This window comes from Lipophrys pholis (assembly GCF_963383615.2).
Source record: "Lipophrys pholis genome assembly, chromosome: 3".
NCBI lineage: Eukaryota > Metazoa > Chordata > Actinopteri > Blenniiformes > Blenniidae > Lipophrys > Lipophrys pholis.
Genome location: NC_137627.1, coordinates 13,855,271 through 13,880,506, shown reverse-complemented (window position 1 = coordinate 13,880,506; position 25,236 = coordinate 13,855,271). Strand labels below are relative to the sequence as shown.

The 25,236-nt window shown below is 44.4% G+C and overlaps 1 protein-coding gene across 6 annotated transcripts in view; it reads right to left on the bottom strand.

Moving 5' to 3' along the window:
- schip1 (schwannomin interacting protein 1) overlaps positions 1 to 25,236 on the bottom strand; it is a gene marked incomplete at its 5' end in the record, with an annotated part of 221,830 nt that overhangs the window by 19,321 nt on the left and 177,273 nt on the right. The window contains 2 exons of one of the 6 annotated variants that reach the window (XM_080460057.1): positions 19,792 to 20,574; positions 23,664 to 24,371. In XM_080460057.1, the coding sequence (XP_080316183.1) occupies positions 19,792 to 20,574; positions 23,664 to 23,669 (789 nt within the window). Of the gene's footprint in view, positions 1 to 5,469; positions 5,762 to 14,264; positions 14,531 to 19,791; positions 20,575 to 22,548; positions 22,902 to 23,084; positions 23,161 to 23,663; positions 24,372 to 25,236 lie in introns of those variants that run through there. The other 5 variants (XM_080460058.1, XM_080460056.1, XM_080460055.1 and 2 more) reach the window with 5 other exon arrangements.

The window sequence follows — 25,236 nt, the reverse complement described above, 5'->3', positions numbered from 1 at the left end:
TGGCTGTCTCCTGAATCCACCCACACTGGACCATTTCTGTGGGCAACACACACACACACACACACACACACACACACACACACACACACACACACACACACACACACACACACACACACACACACACACACACACACACACACACACAGAGACCAATAAAGCCCGGTGGTGTTAGTTGGTGGGGCGGCTGTTTGGGGCTGGAAGGTGGAGGGTGGGGGCAGAGTCGGCCTCTGTGGAGCCCCACTTCATTACTGAGGCTGACTTCATACGAAAGGTGAAGTCACTGCTGATGTGAGAGCGACCAGAGGCTGGGAGGAAAGGGTTACCTGGATGATCGAAGCACAGGAGGCACACAGGACTAACAGGTGCAGTCTGAATCACAGTTCAAGGACAATATACTCATATGCTCATATACTTTAAACTGCATGCTCGAGATGCACACTCACGTTAATTCTGGTGGTGTAAATGATGGTTTGACTGTTGGGTCAGCTGAGAGAGCGAGTATGAAAGAGACAGACGTACAACCACAGAACGGCTTATTGTTCCAAGTGAACAGAGGGTGACTGTGGGAGAGGGTTCCTGGCACCTCCCGTGAGCCTGCGATCCAAAGCCAATGGCGCTATGAGTGTTGGTGTTCTTGTATATCTATCTCTGTGAGGAACAGCTTGAGGTTTCAGCTTTCAGAGTGCAGGCATGTGTGGAAAGTGAGGATATGGCTAGTCCTACGAAGGGCTTGGCTTTAGGAACAATTTAGAATAAAGTTTACATTGGATATATTATCTACAAAGTCCACTTTGCTAAAGAGTGTACTCATAAAACCAATCATGATTGTGTGTGTGGTACAGTTAGATAAAATCTCTATCTCAAAATGACAGAGGCAACTGAGCAGAGTGGACAGAATACTTCAAATAAATATGTTTTTAAGTGAAGCAGAGCAGCCAACTATTAACAGTGAAACTCGGAAAATGATATATAGTATAATATTTAGTTACATGTGCTGATACGAAAAGAAAACTTCACATAAGTTCTTATATAGAACAAGCAACTCTTGCACCAGTTACACTTATAATTGTTCACATTTATTCTGTTGTAAAATACGTGTTTTATTCAGATTACCTCTACTTAGATCGTTGCTTCACATTTTCCAAGATTTAACAAGAAGGAAAGCACAGCTGTCTTTCTTCACAAATCTCATCCTATCAGCGTAATGATGTTTAATACCATCGTAAAAGATATTGTTGTTAAAAGCAGTATGGATCTATAGACAATAAAAAAAAAATCCAACCTGTGTTAATTAGAAGCCTTCATAATCAAAAGATTTACACGTTTCTCATTAGAGCCAGCAACACTCACAGCTGGTGTTCCTGTTTGTCTATTTTAAACTTTCATTGTATTTAGTTAGAAAAATGTTTGCTTTTATATAAATCATTTTCAATTAAATTTGTGTAAGAATTTCTTAAATGTTAAAAGAAGGCCGAGAGGGGCCACATTTCCTGCTGTATCCCTCCCGATCTTTGGTTTTGTGGAAATGTTCAACCATGAGACCCAAGTGTGATATCAGCTCACTCCTCCTTAATATTTAGACGCGACGTCGCAGAACCAGATCACAATGGCTGGCAGATTCGAGAGGAAGGCTGTGGACTTTAATCTGGTCTTGCTTTGGAAAGAGGAGGAAAAGAACGGGGGCTGCTGCCACAGCAACGTGGTGAGAATTTTCTCCATGGTGATGCTCTGTGTTCCAAACAAATTGGGCTGAGAAAGGAGCATGAGGGGCGCCTTATTGGGAAGACTGCTAACTCATGGAGAGAGAGCGAGAGACTGAGAGAGAGGGGGGGGGGGGGGGGGGGGGTGGCGGCGCAGAGACAGAGACAGAGACTCGAGACGGAGAGAGGCCAAAGTTTGAAGGGGCTTCGCCAGTCTACAGTTGTCATTGATGAAAAAGAGTCTTGCTACAGTCTTCAGAGCACAGCCCTGATCACATGTCTCAATATGCAGAGAGCAAAAATCAAGAAGAAAAATGCATCAAGCGCTTAAGACGGGCTTCATTTCCATTAAAATAGGAAAAATGCATCAAAGTAAGGTTGTGGTTGGTACTATTGTGTCACAGAGATACCAGTTTGATCGGAGGCAAATGTTAAGTTTGAATGTTATGAATGCATTTTAAACTTAAAATAAAGAGTAAATTACCTGACAATTTGATGTTTTTTATTTCCTTTCATGATCAAGGTCTTACAAAGTGGAACTGAAGAATATGAGTTAAATGTAAAGTTGTATTTATGTTTTGACTTTGTTATGAGATTTTTTTGCTCGGAGATTAATGTGCGGTTGTATAAGCAGCTACAGAAATAACAATCTGTATACTTATGTTTGCTAACAATGAGATCACAGGTTGGTTCAATTTCTCGTTTACATGTTAGGATCAGAATTTGATCATGAATTAAGATAACTCAGAAAACAGAGGCTTGCTCCTATTTTGTGCACAATTAGAAACAAAAGTAAGTAAAATTTGTGTTTTTCGCAAGTATTACAGGCGACAAGTACTTGCTGGTAAACTTGACAAACCTGCTTTTGTACTTTACGGTCCAGGCTTATTGATCTGTTCAGTCATTCAAGCCTGAACCATCAGTGCAATCTACTGTACTGCTGTAGTTCATCTATAATTCATCAGGCCACGCCTCATATATACAGTTACCCCGACACTGGAGCTCTCCTCTGCCTCTCTCCAGCCAAGCTTGAAAACCTGCAAGTGTTTGTGGGCATATAGGCGCAGCGTAACTACACTGAAATCCTCCCACAAGTGTACACACATATGCCAGGTGTGACAGGACTCAGCATTCGGTCAGAGCTCCTGGGGCCTTGGAAAGCTGACAGTATTTCCTCCGGCCTGGGGACGACACACTGCGGCCACGCTGATAAATCTCCCCATCACCCTTCACCCTGCTGGTATTGCTCCTGCCACTGCTGACAGCAACACAGCATAGTAAAATGTATGCGTTGACACAAGAGTCAGAAAACAGGATTACACATTGAGACCTCAGACCCAAACAAACACAGCGAGGAGCTTGTGGCCTATTTAAGCTGAGCTAATGGAATAAAGTGCAACATCAGTATAAAGGAGACGTATGTGATGACTTGTGATTGAATGATGAAGATTTCCACGCTCCTGTTGGACTGCAGAACCGGCAGTTCTTAAATCAATAGAAGCATTTGGTCGACTAAAGGTCAGATGGTTTACTGGTTCTCCCAGGGTCAGCGTTTCACTTAACCGAGTAATGGTTTCTGACATTAAGTGCCTCTAATGTTATGAGATGAACAACCAAGGCAACAAAAAGAGGATTTTTTTTTCCTTCCCTTGTTGTTTTCTGCCTCGTCTTCCTTCTACGTTTCAAACCCCCACTAACAAAAAAAACAAAGGCCACACCTTATTTACAGGAGAATAGTAGCAGTGATGAGCAAATCACAGACCCCCTCAAGACGTAGACCACCCCGGCAGATGTACAGCGCTGCGGGGGAAACACAGCACTGAACTTCCTCTTTTAACTTGATCTATTCCCATTGACCATTTTATATCTTCATTGCCCCTTCACTCTTACTTTTTCTTCTACGCCCGACCTCTGTTGCCCTTTGCTTCCTTGGTTCGTTCAGTGTCTGTATCTATGTGTGTGTGTGTGTGTGTGTGTGTGTGTGTGTGTGTGTGTGTGTGTGTGTGAGAGGGGCGCTGCCTGCCTGCCGGTTGCCAGGTTACCAGTCTAATTGAGAGGCCTCTGGAGAATCGCTGCTATCAGAGCCTGAACCCGATGTTTCGCTTACTGCTCTCATTCTTTCTCTTATTGCCTTCATCTCTGGTTCCCGCTGCATTGAAGCCCTCCCACCAATTCACATGGCAACTTCATAAAAATCAACTTCTTTTTCACCTCCTTTGAATCTTATTTCCCTTCGGTTGAGATGAAGTTGATTATTTTTCCATTCTCCTTATCATCTGTCATCACCGTTGCCTCAGAAAGTCGCTCACGTTGCTCTCTATCCATTTCCTCCTACGCCTTGCTCAGACTCCGCCGTCAGTATGTTTCCTGTTCCTGTTTCATCTCTGCCTTTCATCCTGCCGCCACAGCCATCCCTTTTGGCGCCACTTTTCTCTGGTTATCTGCTGGTTATCTCCCTGGTCTTTCCTTCGATCCTGCCACCCTTCTGTCGCTCCATCTCGCCTTTATCTACCACAAAACATGGCAGGAAATCCTTATCCCATTACACAACCGCTCCCTAACCAACACACGCACAAATCCAGCCTCCTGACATGCAAATACAAATGTAAGTAAATAAATACATGTTTTGCTGAATGATTTCAGTCGATTTGAGGGCAGTCTATTATTTCAAAAACCCAATCTCAAGCATTGACTGTGTGCCCCTAGAAAACAACTAGAGTTTAATAAATGTTATTGAGGGTAGTAAACTGCCAGTGCCTGCCTTGAAAACGAGCGTGATAAACTGACCTAAAAACATTCAATAAAAGCAGTTGGACTCCTCAATAGAGGCTTCATATTTTTCATAGCATACAGTGAAATGACAACTTAATCTAAACCCAAAGGAAATGTTAATCGTTATATGGCTGACATTGGACTCCTCATGTTCAAGTTTCATGTTGGACCTTGATGGAACACTGTAAGTGGACCCATAAGGCCCATCCATCTCTCTGGGAGTCTGCACACTTGTCTCTACCCATCAAAGAAGCTCCATCTTTCTCCCCCGGCATATTCAGCTTATCTCTACTCTGCCTTTCATCTACATCTCCGCTTGTTCTCGCTCTCCGTCTCCACTGCATTGCAGATTTTTCTTCCTTTGCAGATCTAGTTCTGGAAACGCTGTGATGCACAGCTGTGATGTGCTGATTCTCTTTAATCACAACTGCTTCATTGCTCTCATTCATCGCTGGATGCCGTGGGACACTGCTGTCACATGTCCCACCAGAATCATACTCGTAAACATGAATGCACATACAATCACAACTGCCACTTCAATATAAATGTTGTCTTTATCGTTGGGCCAGGTGCCATACATTGAATGATGAGGATCCTCTGGCATTTTACAAGACATTTCAGTCATACCGCATGCCTCTTCGACATGGATTGATGAGACTGGATGAGGAGGAGGTGGACGCGAGGTAGGACATTATTCCCTTGAGTCAAGTGCGCTCTTAGCAACCAGCCAGCCATCATATTCACAACACAATCACGTAACCACGGAGGACAAGGCAATACTCCCACACAAGTCCGAGTCTGAGCGATGACACACATGTGCAACAATGTTCTGGTCTGAAACAAGACAGTTAAAGATTCGCAGACACAGATCTGAGAAGATAAAACTACAAAAGCTTTACAACTAACAGGAGCATCAACGCACGTGTGTATGTCTCACAACGGCAAAGAAAAAGAAAAAAACATGTGTAATGTGTCGTGTAGTTCTGAGGACTACCTGGTAGGAACAATTCTCCTGGTGGACCATCCTTCACAGCATCCTAGAGCAGAGCTGGCTGAGCTGGGGGGAACTGGAGTGGGACTGGGATACGATTCCCAGCCCGGCAGTGGTATTCCAACAAGGGGAAAAGAATGGATGCCACCCTGACCTTGATCCAAAGTACAAGGAAAGAAAAATCACTCGCTACAACTGCTCTCGTCTTCTCGTCAACCAGTTTAGTGGTCACACTCGCCTTCCTGTCTTTTCTGCTTGTTTACTGCTCTGCCTGGTTTGCTAACAGAAAAAGGGCAGGGTCTGATCGCTGCTTCCCTAAAGCCGAAAGAGGGAGGGCAGTGAGAGACTGGAGGAGGGGTGTGAGAATGAGAGAGAAAGAGCGAGAGAGGGAGGGGAGCGATGAAAAGCAGAGTACACTCCCGGTCGCCTTTCTCTGTCTGGTGTGGACTGAAAAGGGGGAGGAGCTGTGTGTACGCAGAGTTAACCAGTGTGGAGAGGGGATGGGAAAACGGATGGAGGGGACAGAGACTTTTGCATTGTGGGTCAAGTTTTTTTTCGGTGTGTGGGGGGGGGGGGGGGGGGGGGTCCGGTGGGTTTAGGTGGGTTGTGAACCATGACAGACTTCGGAAGTGGGACAGGAAGAAAGACAGAAGAGTGACTTTCACTTCTTGACCTTTATGCTAATCCCAATGAGAGCTGTGTTTACTGAATAGAATAGAATAGAATAGAATAGAATATTAATTTTTTTGTTAATCCCAGGGGGGAATTATTTTCTTTATCAGCTCCTACATAAAAATACCAAATAAAAAAGAAAACTATCTCACTGCCAGCACAGACAGTAATCTATTATATCTTTTTTTTCCCTAAGCTATTAATTTCACACTTAAATACCAAACAGCTAGTTTCAAAGTTTTTTTTAACCTTTGATATACAACTTTATTTGTTATCAGCGTAGACACCCAACCAATGCGTTGCATGTTCATCTACCCCTCATTGTCTGTTTGTCTTTTTGAAGGATTATAATCTCATAGTGGCAGATGGCTGGTATAATCCCCGCACCGGCCAACCTACTCAGATAATCTTTCTCTTCTCCGGCTCTCACCCCATTCCTTCATCCTGACATCCCCACAATAGTCTCTGCTGTCTCCTTTGTCTATTGCTTGTGTTTGTTATACAATCCCATCTCCATATTAGTTCGTGGAAAATATCAGTTGTTACAATGAGCTGCTTTCTGTTGATTTTTAGCCATTCGAGGTTTCATAGCTGTTTTCCCTTCAGCAGGGCCAAATAATCGAGAGTTGGTTACCACATCTTTTGGCTTCGTTGGCATGTGTGTTTGCTTAATTGTAACCAGGGGTAATTTAAACCAGATTAAATAGAGCAGCAAGAGGCAGAGGAGGAAAAACTATGTCATTTCTCCAGACCAGTTAACTAGAAGGACAGTGCTTGTTGGTGAATTGAACATCATAAAGGTTTTCATTGCTCGCCACATTGGTGATCCATACGTTCTATTGTTGGGAAACTTGTTCTTCCTGTCTAGTTCTGAAGCCAGTGCTCGTCTGATTTGAAAAACTACAACATTCATTTGTCAAAAACTGTGGCTGCAAGTGTAGATCTACTGAAACTACACCTCCTTCAGTACACTTTGGCCTGTCCTGATTCCTCGTTACTCTCCCCTGTAAGATGCTCACTCTTTCATGCACACAGAACACAAGACGTACAAAGATCAACAACTCACTCTTTTCTGCTCCCAGTTTAACTAGTAGTGTTCTAATTAAAAATGACAAAAAAAGGAACATAAATAAATATATTTGCAATGATTTTAATTCAAGAGCAGTTTTTTTTTTCCAGTTTGCCCCATTACATCACAGCTGTATTTGGAGTTAAGGAGGTAATATATATAGAATGTGTATTAGCTGTTTTTAAAATGAAAAATGTACATATATTTTAGACATTGTATTTACGAATGAAGGAAGATTTAAATCTGAATAGGGCTAATAAATTTGTATCTTTTGAAAAGAAGTTTCCATGTTGAATTACTCGCCTATCAAACCTGTCATTTATACGAGACAGCCATTCCATCTCCAGAGTATACAACGTTGTGGTCACCAAGCTGGCAAATGTAATATTTAGTGAAACAGTAAATGTGCAGAATGTGACATCATGATACAATTACATCGAACACCAGTTTCAACTTTCATTTGTGTCTTTTCTTTTTAGCGACACATTCACTGTTATCTTGTCCCTCCTTTCAGGCCAAATCTCTCTATCCCATATTGATCCCTCTGGGGTGACGCTGCTTTTCCCGATAAGACCACTCTTGAGTTTAATGACCTGGAAGTGGATCGATGAGCTCCCTGCTCTGATCTCTCTGCTCAGCCCTGCACATCACCGGTTATCTTTCTGCACGGTGCCCAGCTGGGGCAGACTGGAGCGGTGCCCATCCTGTGACAGTAACCTTGGAGATAATTATCAGAGTTGAGGTGGGATAAATCTGTTTTCTAATCATGCCACAAGAAGTGGTCATAAGCCCATTCAAGGTCACAAGATTATCTACACTTACAATCAATAAACAGGCCAAAAGCCTCTGAATAGCCTTTTCTGTTGACTGATGTTGAGATGCTGGTTGATATGGTTATTGTTAAAGCCAGGCAGTAGATTTAACTTAAAGATTTACTGAAATACCAACTGTCATTTAGCTTTTGGCTTTCTGGACTCCTGTGCTGAACACTTGTCAAGTCAACGACAAGATTTCTGGATAAATTTAGGAAATGTTAACTTGTAGTGCTGTTTTGTACTATGTACTATGTACTGATTTACAAGCAGAAGCTCGGGACCCACCTTGGATTGGATTCAGTCAAAAAGAGAACCGAGAATAAGACAGTTTTTAGGATCTATCGCATACCTTGTAAAGTCCCATTTCTAATGGAGGCTCTTGTTTGAAAACGTTGGTCAGAGTGGATGAGGCTCTTAGTATTTGCCTGCAATGTAACATTATGACAATTTTCAGATTAGAGAACTTGTCTAAAGCTTTTAAATCTGAGGGAGCTTCAGGGAAACAAAAAAAAGTTATCTGACAGAGCTACCTGATATACAGTGTTATCTCAATTGGGGTTTTTTTCTGAATATATGTGTATGGTCAAGTGAATAACATGGTTAGTGGAGACTATGACATCTGCTCTGTCTGCACGTTTCTTGTAAATTTCTGATTGCATGGAATAATTCTGCAGGAATGCAGAGTTGAAAAGGTCTGTGGGATCTGAGCTTCTCTCTCAAGATGCTATTTTGGACAAATTAACTCTTTTTAAGCAGAAGCCGGGCCTAGAGTAACTCTTGAAGCTTCCTGAAATGAAGAGCATTAAGGCGAGAAAGTGTTGAGTCTGCGATCTGATCCACCCTCTTCCAGTATCTAAACCTTTAGAGTTTCAGGCAGTAACCCGATGATTGGCTCTTTTGAATACAAATGCACAGGACTGCCTTCACCTACTGATGTGCACGCATGCCCAACTACCCGACAGTGAAAAACTTTGATGTCTACCATCAGGAGCCTCGCTTTGATAAAAGAATCGAAACCACCCCTCTTTCTCTCCGCTGTCACCATGGCAGCAGTCAGTCCAAAGACCCCCCCCGCTGACCTTCACACGGTTGTCAAGGTTACAATCTGAGTCACAGCACAGGTGGAGACGGAGACAGCAGTATTTTTTTTGTAATTCACCCTAGAAAAGAAAACAATATCTCTCTGTGTGCAAGCTCCCCTGCACATCTTAAATATATAGAGTAGGCAGATGAAACCAAACTTCTGCAAATGAACTAAGTCAGCACAAAGAAGAGACAGAACAAAGATGATCATAAAGAGACAAATAAAGAGGCAGGCAGACTGGAGTTAAGCCTCCCACTCATTGGCCGCTTTCTGAGATATTCATCTGTAAACACTGAATTTTCGACTGAAATACGCTCGCTGCTTCTGAGGCTAAACTGTGACAGCAGTAGTTTACCAGTGGAGTGGGAGAAATAGCTGTTCTATTAGGATGTGGTGTGGCGAACACTGAGCTCCCCTCTCATCCCCGACTCCCTCATCTCATCCTGCACATCAAAACAACACCCATGTGGGGCTTTGTGTATTTAGCGCTGCCATGTGAGTATATTTATAGACGTGCAGAAAAAAACGATGAATATTTATTTAATCACAAGTCACTGATCAGAGTGACTGACATCCCACTAATGGAACGAGTAGGATGAAAGTTAAGCTGGAAATGATACTGTAGGCGTTAAATAAAGAAAATGATAATACTTTGTATGGCTCATGGAAAATACACGACTCTCGGTCATGCTGTAACACCTTTTGTGTCCCACAAACAGATCGCCCTCTTTGTTAAGCTTCATCCACTGCGCCTTCCTCCCATAACAGCCTTTCAGTGTAACTACAATGGCTTTCTTTTTGGCACTTTATCCGTCGTCCTCCTCCTTCCCTCTTGTTTTCTGGCCGCCTTGCAGTCTCAGTAGGAAGAGAGGAGCACAGATGCTTTTAGTGAGCTGACATTTTGTGCCAATGTGAAAACACTGCATAGCAAAGCAGGCTGGCTCAGTGTGAGGGCCAGATTCTGGCGGTAATGAGCTCGCTCTGACAGGGAGGAACTGATGTGGAAGGCCAGGGAGTGCATGTGTGTGTGTGTCTGTCTGTGTGTGTGTGCGTGTGTGTGTGTCCTAAGATCAGCCACCAGAGCTTGTTCTAATGAGGACTGCATGTCTGCAGTTGGTGGTGGTGAGGCTGAGCATGCTGAGATCACCAGCTTGTATTAATATTTGTTTCACAATCGTAAATGTATCAGAATCCATTAGCATTTATATTATAACTGAGTAAATGACTGACCAACATTTACAGTTGTACATCGGTGAAGATCATTGAAAAACAGAAGCTGTGAGTCACAGTGAACATTCAGCAGGGACCGAACTAAGGCATGAAATGATCCCTTTAAATGCTTCTTGCTGTCTTGACAACAGGTGAAAAATGTAAGAGAAGCACGTCGGAAATGCTGGGAAGAAGCACCATTAGAGCTGATTAGAGCAGCTACTCTGCAGACTGAGTGATGGGTTGATTGTTCAGTTAACTGATTGAAATGGCAAATGGACATTAAATATATAGGACTTTTTACTGCTTCAGCAGCCTCAATGCACTCCGCCTGATCAGTCTCAGTCACACACTCACATGCAAAGTGCTCGCTCATGAATAGGAATAAGGAGAAACTCTGGGTTTAATGTGTCTTGCCCAAGGACACTTTGACATAAAGACGAGGTGAAATTGTAAGACGAGCCATGTTACTAACTGAACCATAGTCATGAATTAAGTTTGACAATTGAAACAAACTCTCAGCCATTGTTGAACCAAGAACCTTTAACAAGCAGGACTCGCTCTGCTTCTAACCAGCTTTGGTGCTGTTTCACTGAAATCTAAATCAGTCCTAACAGGGTGTTTAGGAATCCCTTGGTCCTTCAACCGTATCTACTCTGTTATGTTTATACTTTTCATGAGTGTTTGTGAACGTTCAGGTGCTGAATACCTCGCCACAAAGATATCATGACTGCATTTATCTTGCAGCATATTTTGTACATCAAAAACTACACGGAAGCATCCAATGTTGGCTTTTTTGTGGGTTTGAGGATAAAAAAAGTGAATGCTTTTATCCAGACCAGAAAACAAAACCACAAATACAAACACAGCTTCAGCTGAACACCAGGACAGTAATTACAGGCTATGCAAAAATAATACTTTGTTCAGAAGCATGAATCCAAAACATTTTTACTTACAGCTGTCTGTCTTTGGTGACAATGAACATGGACTAATTACAAATAACATAACCATTATAGTCGCAGGACTTCTGCACTATGGTGAGTTGATTCTATCTACACTGGGGGTACATGAGGAGTTGAAAGTGTTCAGTTCTCTCCAGCAACAGATGAAGCTCTCGGCATGACCTGGCAAAGCATTTCTTCCTCTTCCTGCCTCTCTCTCATCCACACGCAGCCATGCACACAAACACAGACACACAGGCACCCGCACGAACAGCTTAGATGACACAGGCTCAGAAACACGGAGACAAAAATACCACTTTTTTTTACTCTTTAAAGTCTCTCGCTCTTTTAGTGCAGGCGTGATTAAACATGCCTTGTATTTTTAGCTCCATATACACAGACCTAGTTTACAACCCACTTCTTTGCCTCTCACTCTCTCTCACACACACACACACACACACACACACACACACACACACACACACACACACACACACACACACACACACACACACACACACACACACACACACACACACACACACACACACACACACACACACACACACACACACACACACACACACACACACACACACACACACACACACACTATAATTAGGAGCAGAGAAGACCAGTGTTTCATGTTTCAACTCCACCCAAGTGAGCCCCCAAAATAAACACGAGCACGCAAACACAAGTCACAGAGAATGTGCATGTATGCGTGTGTGTGTCTGTGTGTGTGTGTGTGAGACAGTTTGAAAGGAGATGTGAACATCTTTCAAAGCTTGAACTGCTGCCCTCACTTTCCTAATTTCCAGCGCTCTTCTTGTAGCCGTGTGGAAATAAACCTTGTTTTTATCTTCCCCTACTTTATTTTACTTATAAAGCCGGCCTCTGGGTTAGTGTGTGTTCGCATGTGCGGAGTTTGGCTCAGCTCCGTGGTGACTGCAGTATATAGAGTGACACGAGGCTATAACACTGGAGGCCGTCTCCTCGCTGCTACATAAATCCCTATTTCCTCCACAGCACGCTCTGCCACTCACGGCCCGCGCCCCTCTTTGATAGTTTTCATAGGGTGGAGAGGGGGAGCCAGGCGGACGGGTGGAAAATGGTCTCCTGCTGGATTTTGGCTCGGTGAGAACATTAGGCTATAATGCCTCCTGACAGCTCGAGGAAGAAAACAATTAGCTGAAAACAGCAGTGGGAACGGGGGTGAAGGACAAGGCGTGTCTGAAAGAGAGGGAGTACAGTGGGATGAAAAGAAAAAGCGGGAGAAGGTGAAGATTTGCGGCAGTGTGGCAAAATAAGGTTGAGCCAGAGCTGACTTCCATGCGAGATAGGATGCAACGCACGCTAAAGCAGAGTTTAACTCAGAGTATTGTCTGCACCTTTCTCAGACAGGTGAATCACGAGCGAGTGAATCAGAGAGAAGGGTGTGTTGGTGTGAGTTTTTCTGTTTGTACCAGGATGATCTACGAGAGAAAAAAGAATTATTAGCTTCAGGCTCTGCCTTTCTGACTAAAACCACCATTCATCTCCACCGCATCAGTGTTTTCATCTGTTTTCTGAGGGCTTGTCTTGATGACTCGACTGTAGCTCATCAAACATATTTGTATAGTCTCCGGCTAAAATGCCCACATGTGAAGCTGGCCTGTGTCAACATGAAAATGTCTGGCAATATCACTGTTATTAGCGGCCATTCAGCTGGTCTCTCAGTTTTTTTTCTTCATTTATTTCAACTTACAGTGTAGTTTTGGCCAGTTTGTATGCAGGATGCCGTTCCTGCCACACTTGGGATTGAAACTTGGGTAACCCACACTGAAGGGCAATTAACCCAAATGCAAAACTATATCAATCTGGTGGTATTTTGGTTTGCTTACTGATTCAGAGGAGGAGAGCTTATAGGGTAGCTGATTAAACTGTACTTTGACACCAGATAAGAGCAGTTGAGACAGCACCACTCCCACTGAGACTGTCTTAGAGACTTGAACTTAGTAACCCATGATATTGTGTTTCCACGAGTTTCAGCTTGAAGATAAACACTGTGAGTGAGACTTGACTGTACGTGTCCGCGCGAAGCTGTGAGACTGACTTTACCTTTTCACCAGTGTTTGGAGGTCAGTGTGTGGCTCCCCCGTGACAAATACACCTCGACAGCAAACATGACTATCTTTGGATTCTGACACACAAAGTAGACAGTTGGCCATCCGTCACTTTTGGCCGGTCGGGCACTTTAAGCTGCCAACAGTGAGAGACTTCACTGACTGTGCAGCCTTGTGTTTCACTGATTCTACCCATTTAAGGTAGCTTGGTCTGAGGATTTCTTTTCTGTCCTCTACTTTCTTCTTCCAGTATATAAAGGGATAACATAGCAGGTAAAGCTTTAAAAGAACCAGCTACATCTTATCTGATTCATGACTCCATTTGTTCTGTACAAGAGCAGATTTCAACAGAAGGCATGGTTATCTGGAGGCTACGTTAGGTTTTTGATCAGCTGGTCTATTCGAAAGCTAGTCCTTTGAGCTTGATTCGGTGCGTCAAAAATGATCTCTGCAGCTTGAAGTCAAATGAACATTTAAAATAGCTGCTGAAGGCAAAGATTTACTTATTCAAAGCAGGACCCAAATTCACATGGACGACATATTACATGGTATTATTCCTTTTTGTTTGCAGGAATGAAAACGGGGCAACAGCCCCACATGTGGTCCGTCTCACCAGCGTGAACCTGTTCTTTGTTAAAGGGAAAATGGAGATGCACAGACAGATGTGCAGCTGTTTCGGCTTTTTGTTTTCCTCTCTACAAATTTAAGTTTGCAGTTGCCGACAAAGTCAGAAGACGGCATGTCTCGGCAGAAGAATGCTGCACCCCGAGCTACAATTACATATCGAACCTTTAGCCAAACAACTTGAGCCTGAGCTTCCTGAGTTTTTCTCCTCACATAACATTATTTGTAGAAGCGAGACCCAAAGTGCCCTTTTTACAAATTGGTCATGTTCTACTTTACCTGAGTTAAATGCCCAACTTGCTGTGAGGAATCCAAGGTTAAGCTGAGATGAAAAATATTCCACAGATAAAAAAAATAAAAAAAAAGAAGAAAAAAAGAGAGGGAAGAAAAACACATCTACCAACACTGGCAGACTGTCAGGAGAGCATGAGAAGAAAAAGATATCCTTTGATTTGATTTAGTGAGGTGAGTTCGTGCATGTGTGTCCAACAGGAGGCAGAGGTCTGCTTGACTGTGAAGCGGAGATAGTGCAAGGTTTTGTGTGTGTATGAGATTGGGTGTGCAGAGGGCCGGGCGAGCTTCAGCTCGTATCCACACACACACACACACGCACACACACACACACACACGCACACACACACACGCACACATATAAAGAGCAGCGATTGTGCCTAGAGGGCTGAACCAGACACCGGAGCTGCAGCAGGAGTTCTCCACACCTGGTTGAAGTCCTGCCCCTACATTTATAGCTCCCTTACATTTGCTGCTAATTGTTGCAGCGTGCTGATAATGATTCAGTTCAATCTTTTTCGGCTTTCATCTAGGCTGGCCGTCTCTCTTTTCAAACCACTTTGCTTTGTTTTTCCTAAATAAGAATCAAACTCATGCATGAACTTTATATATAGCCTCTACAACTTGCTCAAGTATTCTTAAACCCTACAATTTTTCTTCTCCTTGCCCGCAGCCTCTCTCACTTGACGTGGCACCGTCTGAGGCCTGGCTGAAACTAGTAGTTAGGTTGTTAGTGGAGGGTGGCATCCACAGTTCAACAGCTGAACTTGTACATAAACACAGAGCACAGAGAGGGAAATAAGAGCGGCCTCTCTCTGTTTTTGCTCTTTCCTGTAACCTCTCTCTGCTTTTTTCTCCTCTTTTTATTTTCCACAGACCTTGAGTGCTTTTCTGTGGCCGAGTGCTTTACACTTATTGGTCTGACTGCTGGCCTTTCTACTGTTCATGTGGTGCAATGAGAAAGAGGTTTCTGTTTGGTAGATCTAATACATCTTCTCACAGCTGGAAAAGAACAGAATCAGACTGTCAGATCTGCCCTGAAAGGAAAATGGGCAGTTTGGTAATTCGTATTTTTAGTTCACTCCTGTGGTAACTTTGGAATATGCCATTTTGTAATTGCAAATTAAACTTACTTTATTGATCCCTATGGCATGATTATTCCTCTGCATCTGACCCATCCAATTCATAGTCAGCTTTAATAGGAGTAATAAGCTGTGCTCAGGGAGCTGTCACGGGTGGAGGGGCCTTGTTTAAGAGCCCACCTTGGTGATGAGGGTCATGGACAGTGTGGCTGTTATTTCGAACACCTAAATCTCTTCCTGATCCAGCAGCTGGTCACAAGCTTGCTTCTCTGTCTTCAAGGCCACCACAGCCTTAGAAATCCCAAAAATGACCAATTTCAAGGCAGAACAGGGGACAGGCAGAGGACACACAGCTGACACCATCAGAGCATGCTCAGCCCCCCCATCATCCAACACTCGCCAAGCATCAGGTAGGGTGGTATAATGCCATTTCGGGTGGTGAATTCGTGTGCCCAGCAGTTTGTTGTAGTCGTCACCGCCATCTTTAACGGTCCGCTGCAGCAAGCCACAGTCCCCACCTGCCTGAAAACTGCCACCATAATCCCTGTGCCCTAATCCTCTGCAATCACAGAGTTGAATGATTACCGGTCTGTGGCCCTGACACCGGCGATCATGAGATGTACCAAGAGACTGGTGCCACAACATGTCAAGGCCCATATCCAACCTGGCTTCGACAGACATCAGTTTTCCTACAGATCCAACAGATCCATAAGACAATGCCATCTCCATCGCCCTCCACACCGCTCTCAGTCAAACTGAAAGCCCCGACACCTACACTAAGATGCTGTTTGTTGATTTTGCTCGGTATTTAACTCCATCAGTCCTCAGCTGACTGACCAACAAGCTGCAGACACTGCAACTCCTTGCCTCCCTCTGTCTGTAGATCAAGGACTTCCTGGACAGAGCCCAGCTAGTCAGGATGGGCATCTCCACATCCTCCACCATCATCATCAATAACATATTTGTTCACCAGGGCTGTGTTCTGAGTCCAGTCTTGTACACACTGTACACCCACGACTGCGTCACCACCCTCAGGTTCTGTTGTGAGGCTGATCAGCAACAGTAACAAAGCATCATGCAGGGAGGCGGTCCAAGCATCGGGGGCCTGGTGCAGTGACAACCACCTGAACCTCAACACCAGGAAGACTAAAGAAGTCATCATTGACTTCCAGATGTCGAGGACTACACTGCACTCAGGCCTGAACATCAACGAGGAGGAAGTGGAGCAAGTCACAAACTTCAAATTCCTCGGCCAGAGGACTTAAGCGGGACTGTGAACACCACCGACATCATTGAAATAGCCCAGCAAGCGTCTCTTTTTACACTGGGAAAGAACAAACTCCCTCCACCTCTGCTGAAAAACTTTTAGCTTTTTATATTTCAAACTTGCTTTCTGGAAAAAAAAAAAAAAAAAGGTGCACTGACATGTGAGGAAAATGCTTTGGCAAGTCCACCGGCAGTTTCTTTGTGTGTGTATGTGAGTAAAGCTCTTCTCTGTACTTTTAAAGCAGGAGTGGTGCTGCGGGTCCCAGCACAGTCCCTATCTGTATAATCACAGTTTGCCCGTGGGGTGTTTTCAAATTGTGTGAGTAAGTCTGGGTGACTGCACTGTGAGATTTACCAAGACGTAGCCTGTAGGCACAGATTTAATACCTCTGCTGTGTGTCCCTCAGAAAGTACACAGGTAGGATTCTCAGTTTGTAGAGTTAATTATACATGTACCCTGACCCCAGCGTTGCCATTTTAACCTCAAGACTGGATAGGAAGAACAATATTATTCTTCACCTCTGAGGGGCGTGCAGTGGAATGAAGGATTTGAGGTAGTGTTACCCCTGGTGCATATACAGTCCCTGGGGGACGCCCCTGCCACGCGCCTCTACAGTTCATTAGAAACAGAGTAAGACCAGGTCACCATGCCAATCATCATTATAAATGCTCCTCACACCCATTCCCTGCAGGCAGAAGCTGAGATTACATCAGTCAGAAACCACACCCTAAATAAACACACCTGCAACAATATGACCATTTCAATAATTCAAAAAGTGAGCTGGGAATGAAGCAACATGTGGGATAATGGAAGTTTATCATGACACATGATTCTCTGTTAGCTAAAAGTTTTTCCATCTCTGGCTTCAATAGTCAGTAATAAACTGCTCTAATACCTGTCAGTTGCTCTGTACTCTTGCAGACATTGACAAATAAGGACTGCTGACAGAGGACATGCAATATACATAAAGAATACCTGTGTATCAGGCGTTACTTAAAAAAAAACAAAAGACCCCAAAAAACTTTTTTACACAAGTGTGCAGTGTTGGGACTGCAGACAATCTAATCCAGTCTCCAGGCACTTAGCAACTGCTACAGATTATTAGCTGTGTGCCTGACTGTGTCCCATCGTTCTGAAAGTACAGAAGCTTTTGAAGCTCCACTGAAGCATGAATATCTCTCTCCCATCGGACCCCTGCAACATCCCAGACAGACACGCCCCTCCGAAGGCACGCACTGTCTCGCTGGGTGGATTTGTAAATATTTAACAACATTTTAAAAGCACCCGACCCCATTTCTCCACAGTGTCTCCTAAGTCCGGCAAATTTGAACTGAGGCATCCAGAAAACCCCCGAAACAAGAAATCCAAAAATGTCCTGTGGGAATATCTTTTAAATTGCCACTTGACCATTTGTTTGCTCTGTTTTGCAGGTTACTGGAGGGCCAGTAAGAATGCGATCCTTTATTGCCACATGTGGATGCCGAAAAGACTAAAGACGAAATAAAGCAAATTGTTAAATTTTGTTTAAAATTTTCACTCACATATATTGAACTGATATGATCAAATATGCTCTGCATGAATCCACGAGTAGGGTTTACATTATTAAGAGCTGGATGTTCCAGGGTATGATGCTGTGCCACAGTATACAACCTGTGCTCCTTGCTCAGGTGGGATTGCACATCTACTTCCAATTTCTTATCCCCACTATCGAACACTAAGAACCTCTTTCATTTCTATCTGTTGAGGGGTACAATTGGATGTGGATGCACTGCTGTCAGCAGAGCAGCTCCATCTCTATCAGACACTATAGAGAACTACATTGGTGTGTGGACATGTAAGACACAGAGACCGAGAATATGCCAATGATGTGGATCATATGTGTGTATCCAGGTGTTTGTGCACGCACCACATCACGGGCTCCATGTGGAGAGAGGCTCTCTTTCATGAGCTTCTATTGTGCCGAGGTCAATTATATCACAGTCCGGTGCCTCAAGGGGGAGAGAGCCAGAGCGGACTTCCCCAACAGTAAAGCATACCAGGAAGAGTTCTTCTTCTTGAAGATGGACAGCAGGTAATGAGCACTGACACACACACAAGCCATGTGGCTGTGAATGGCTTGGTCCTGTTTCTGGCCTTTCCTCCCTCTTTCCTTCCACTCATCATCCCCCCACATCTCCCGCTGCATTCCTCACATGCCTCAGGGAGATATGGGGGGGGGGGCTCCAGGACAGACAATCAAAGACACACAACACACTCACAATAGCTCAGGCCGCAGCCATTGTGCCTGTGCACTGAGGAAAAGGTCTCAGTGCTTGCATATCAATAGAAAAGACCGATCTAGCTTAGACATTCAGCATAACTTATTATTGCCATTAACATAGCCAAGTGTTTGCAATGAAACTCCAAATGCTGTAAACAGTTTTCTCCTACTCCTCCCAAAAATAACAAGCTCCAGCCTTTCGGAGTCATAGAACAATAAATAACCTGACTTCATGGCTGAGACTATGATTTAAACTTAGTGATGTAATATATTTCCAAATGAATCTTAATCAGCCATCAGGGCTGAGGGCGCTCCCTTGACATGAAAGGCTTTCTGTACAATGTCAATGCAACACTGACCTCTTCTGGTAGAAGTCTCATATACCCACAACAAACGATCTCACCAGAGTTTGAGAAGTTGGGTGACACTGATGCCAATCTCTCAGGTCAACAACAAATCTTCACCACAAGACTCTCTACAGTCATCAAGACATAATGATTATGTACTACGTTAGTCTCGTTAAAGTGCTGTGACAGTGACCGTTAAAGTGGTTCTCCGAATCTGCTTCCTTCCTGGTGATTCCTATTTGAATCTGGAGTAAGATGTACTGGAACCTTGTTTTTCTCCGTTTCTCCTACCCTCCAGCTGTGCACACTTCCGTGATGGCCGGGTTAATAGCTGGCCCAGATAGCTTAGCGCTACATTAGCCGACTAATCCTTTTTCCTTACTCCAGTAAACCTAACCTCGTGTTTGCTGGGCCCATCTGACATGGATAACTGTTGGATTATAGCGTCAGTACTCCATGTGTAGGGAGACCTTTGACATACATAAACAAAAAAGCTCAAAATCTAAAAAAACATAAAAACAAAAATAGAAAATAAATAAATAAATCTTTGCACACTCACTGAGGTGTAGTTTGTCTTGCCCATGTTGTGGTTCTGGTTGTGGTTGAGGTTATGATTCTCCTGCTCTCTGCACTGCAGCCCAGCCAGGTGTCTCTCTAAGGCAGCCCAGTCCATGGTGGGCAGAGGCTCTTCCTCTGCACCCTCTTCCTCTCTGTATTCTTGCACCAGTCCTCCGGTCCCACTTTTGCCTCCTCCTCCGCCTCCTCCACCACCACCACCCCCACCGCTGCTCCGGCTCCCCCTGCCTTTGCTGGAGCTGCGATGGCTGGGTTTGGGAGTCCCTGTGCCATCCTGGGGCGCGTCGGGGGTGTGGTCACTTCTGGGCAAAATCAAATTGCCATTCTGTTTCAGTTCATCTGGGACGGCAGCAGCTGAGGTGGCAGTACGCCCTCCCGGGGGTGGCAGGGGCGGGGTGGTCTTCACATCCTGTAACTCTTCTGCGAGGCTGCGACTGTTCACGGTCGTCCCGTATTCCTCGCCAATGCTGTCGTCATTTACAACACCTCCTCTGCCTTCCTCCTGACCAGAAGGCTGTGGGGAGGTGTAGTCTTCCCCATACTCACTTTCCCACTCTTCTATCACCTTCTTCTTATACTCTTGGTAGTCCTCGTCCTCCTCGTAGTCATCCAATGTCACCAGGTCCAGAGAGGGGGAGGATTTGTAGTCCTCCAAAGTGGCCAAGTCAAGAGAGGGGGAGCAAGGTGTAACCTTGTTGGAGTTGGACTCTGAGCTGGAGCGACTGGATGCATCGCTCCCCAGGTCCATGCCATCCTCCCGATAATCCTGTAATGAAAAAGAAAGAAGAGAAGGAATGAGACCGAGGGCAGGAGAGAGGAACTTTTTTAAGGAGGCAGTGATGCATGGAACAAAAGCCACATGTTTAGTTGGAGGGAGTGAATGGAGAGAAGGGAAAGGAAAAAGTGGAAAATATAATGACCATTTAGGGAAGTGTGTAGACTTAGATTAGTCACACTGGTATTGTGGTTTGAGACAGACAACCACAAAAAAACACTTCCCGTCCCACAGGAACTTCCTTTATGCACAGAATCCTGCATTCACTGCCTTTGTGGGACCTGCAGTTTTCTCCCCCACAGCTGTACCGCTATGGAGCTTCTACCCTCTCCAAAGCATGCTAACAGATCATTTCATTCTTTTCACTCTGCTCTATATTTGAAAAATGTTAATATACATTCGTATGTGTGTGTCTGTGCAACACTTGACACACACACAGACACACACACAGTGAAGAGAGAGTCCTTGTTGCCTGGATGTGTTAGAATAATATTCAACCACCCACTGCTACATCTGGACAGCACCATAAAGACAAAACAGGGTGTTATGAGGGATGAGAGTGAGTGACAGTGACAATGCAACACACAGCACACTGGGACACGCACAGACGAGTCCTGGGCTGCTCTCTGACCCGGACCTGTAATGTCCCTCCCTGCAAAGCCCCGATCATCACCTGGCTGGTCACTTCACAGTAAATGTTGTTTACAGTGCTCTTCTCAAATCCCAATATCACTGAAGCCTTCTCTTTGTTATCAGTCTTTTCTACACAGGCACATGCTATCATATCACAGCATTTCACTGCTGTAAACACTGTCTTTCAACACTGGTTCCACAGTGACTATAAAGAATGATTCTATTCTATTCTATTTTATTCTAACTGCTGTTGAAAACCTAATGAAAAACAAAAAACACCAAAGTTTCTTTCCAGGGAAAAAAAAAATCGTAATAAAAAAAGAGCTGCTGTGGGAAATGAAATAATCTCTGAAAATAGCTGGTCAAAAAAAAAGAAAAGAAAGAAAGAAAGAAAATAGCTGGTCACTGGTTTAGACTATGATTACTTACTAGTCCCTTTGGGTAAAACACATTATACATGATACCTCACGGTGTGCATACAGTGTTAAGGATAAGAAGCTTTCTTGGCTTCCGACTAGTGACCACACCTGTGCAGACAGTGGCTGTTGACGTCACAGAACCATGCAGAAAAAAACCCATGATGAGGGAAGCAATGTGACTCAGCATCATAAAGAGCAGATACAAAAAGTGCTGATAAACATGAAGCCACTTTTGTCAAAGAAATTGCATTAGTGCATGAAATAAAAACAGAAATGAAGGTGCAGTAAAACACACACACACACACACACACACACACACACACACACACACACACACACACACACACACACACACACACACACACACACACACACACACACACACACACACACACACACACACACACACACACACACACACACACACACAGAGAGAGACTATTTAGAGACATGAATTCACACATGCCTTTGAACGAGGAGAGGAAACTGGAGTACTCAGAGGAAACGCATGCATTATAACAGCAATCTGCTTAAAGAAACTCTATTCTAAAAAGATATTGGAATAAACTGAGGCATGACAACTTGCAGGTTGTCCACATGTTTTATTGGTCTCCAGATTGAATCAGACTAAGACCAGTTAGATTGTCCAGAGCATGCACAATCCCATTGAGTGTAGTAGTCTGAGACTGTTTCCAACGAGCCCAAGATTCCTGACAAGAAATAAATATCCATCAGAGAGAAGAAGGACTTAAGGGCACCAAACATCACCAGTACACCCTAAAATCGCCTAGATCCATGTTTTACAGCAAAACAAACCCCATGACGATCAGATAATTTGCAAAGCCTTCATATAAACTCTTATTTCTGTATTAAATGTACCGGTTTGTCAGTGCAGAGAGTCGAACAGTCTTACCGACGCGCTCATGAACCAGAGTACGGTCACCAGCCTCTGTGGTGTGAGAAGCAGCCTGTCATGTTGGCTTTGTCACCCTTAAAGTGCTCGGCTGACTGGAAAAAAATACCGGATTCAGGAACCGGGTGGGCTTTCCTCTCCAGCCTGGGAAGACCTCTTAAGTAGAAACAAGAATATCCAAGCGGCGATCGCTTTTCAAATCTCGGCCACCGATCCTTTCCTGCGTTTATTCCCGTTTTGCGCAGCCTCCGCCAAAACAAATAAAAAATAAAAACGTTTGATTTTCTAGATATTACAACGTCAATACACGACGGTCACATGAGTCAGATTAACATAGTGTAATCATTTAAAGTGCGAACGAGAGAGAGAGAGAGAGAGAGAGAGAGAGAGAGAGAGAGAGGGAGAGAGGAGGGGGAAGGCGCTGCAAGACTGGAGCGGTAGAGCTGATCCGCGGTGGGATTAACCGAAGCGCAGGCACACCACACAGCCTGGATTTGGACAACAAAAAATGCATGCAAATTGACAGCTGCACCGACCTCCACCCACAGCCTGGCGGGGTTTCGGTGAGGGGGGGCGTCTAATTTACGTCCATGCTCGCGACTCCGTGCGTCTCTCTCCCAGGAGGCTTCGCAAAGGGTCGGGCATCATCATCGCACACGCCCAGTCCCTCACCAAGCCGGCGACCTCACGCCAAAGTGGCATTTAGTACACGCATGACAGTGGCATGATCACACCTGGCAATACATAATCCAGCCTATAAAAAAAACCGGGGATTTGGTTAAAACGGCGCAGGAGACGTGTGGACACTTCGATATTACGCAGCTGTTTCTCCAATTTGCACAGTCATTCATAGGCTCCTCGTATGATGTAATGTTTCCCCCTAAAAAGTCCCAGGAGGAACATCAACACGAGTGACGACAAAAACAAAAAAACAAAATACGCCCAACCTCACAACCATTATAGAGGATGTCATCCACTACAACCGGCACCAGACTGATCCACATTCTGGACACCACATATTGGACAAAAAAAAAAAAAAAAAAAGTCCCCGCTAAATACACCCGAGGTCTACAAGCACCACACATCTCATGTCATTTAAACCAACCCATACTCACTGTCATCGTCTTTGCGGGCTTGCCCTCCACGTCTCAAGACATGGTAAAGTGTGAATCCTCCTCGCGGTTAGACGACGGTGACGCTGCCGACTCGTTTTCCAGCGGCTTTATTCTAATCTAAGGGCGGGCGGCGGTGGGTCTGCTGGCTTCACCGGAGAAATGACAGAGAGCCGGGGGATATTTCACTGGAGTCATCGCTCTACGTGTGTGTGTGTGTGTGTGTGTGCGCGCGTGTGTGTGTGTAAGTCTGTCCACAGAGGGGAGCCAGCTGGAGGAGTCTGAGTCCTGATTATAAATAAATAAATAAATAAATAGATAAAAGAAACGTGGAGGTGTGAAAATCCCAGCGCTGCTTCTTGCGTCTCCTCCCCGGCGCGCGCGGAGCGATGCCCGGCCAACAGTTCAGCCCTGCGCGCGCGTCGCTCCCACGTCAGCTGGGAAATAAATAGGCTCTGAGTAAAGTGCGTCCACTTATACTGTGTGCTGGCTCGCGCACGATTCGGATGCTTCGACACGGCCCTTTATCGCTCAGTTATTTCCCGGGAAAACAAGACGTGAAAAGTGAGCGCCACGCGCTGCTGCCCGGCTGGCAAGTCTAGTGTGTGTCTGTGACGGCAGGCGTCTCTCTCTCTCTCTCTCTCTCTCTCTCTCTCTCTCTCTCTCTCTCTCTCTCTCTCTCTCTCTCTCTCTCTCTCTCTGTCGCAGCCTGCCGCTCCGAGGAGTGACGACGACAAAACACAAACTAAAGCCCAACCTTCTGCACCCACTGACCTTGCACTTGGTCGAGAGAGAGAGAGAGAGAGAGAGAGAGAGAGAGAGAGAGAGAGAGAGAGAGAGAGAGAGAGAGAGAGAGAGAGAGAGAGAGAGAGAGAGTAAACTATCAAGGTGAATTATTAAAAATACTTATAGTCTTGTGAATTTAGACTAGGTACAGACCTGCTTTATTGAAAAAGAGAGAAACACTATTAAATGTAGCCTCCAGCTCTGCTTTACACATTTAAAACAAAGGCTGTCATCTCCATCTTACACTAAATTACAACTTCATTGCTACACCTGTACAATTCAGCTCAATCCAGTGCAACAGCTCTGCAATAAATCCAGCTTCTGTCAAAGTTTCAGTTTGGGTTAAGATCAAGTCACCCTGAAGTGGGTTCAAACAATTCACAGAGCTGGACTCCAGAAAAAAGATTCCAATCTCCTTTAAAGGTGGACACAATGAAGAAGCACAAGAACTGTATGGATAATACTTCGACAATACAGAATGTGCAGATCATCCATCCATCTATCAGTCTTCTACCTGCTTTAATCACGTTAGGCTTGGCGGGAGCATTAACAAATCAGACATTCAATGAGAGTTATAGGTACACAATGGACTGGTTAATGAATATATAAATGGTTCAGCCTTGACATGAATATCAGACAGCTAATTTATGGAACTAAGATCACAAATTGCTCATCTCAAATTAGATGATTCTTCCAAGTGTTGTATGGGATAGTATCAGGAGAGTAGACCTTTCTAATGCAGTGAAGGACAACAGCGCTAAATACAATAATCACCCAAATCCTCCATTAG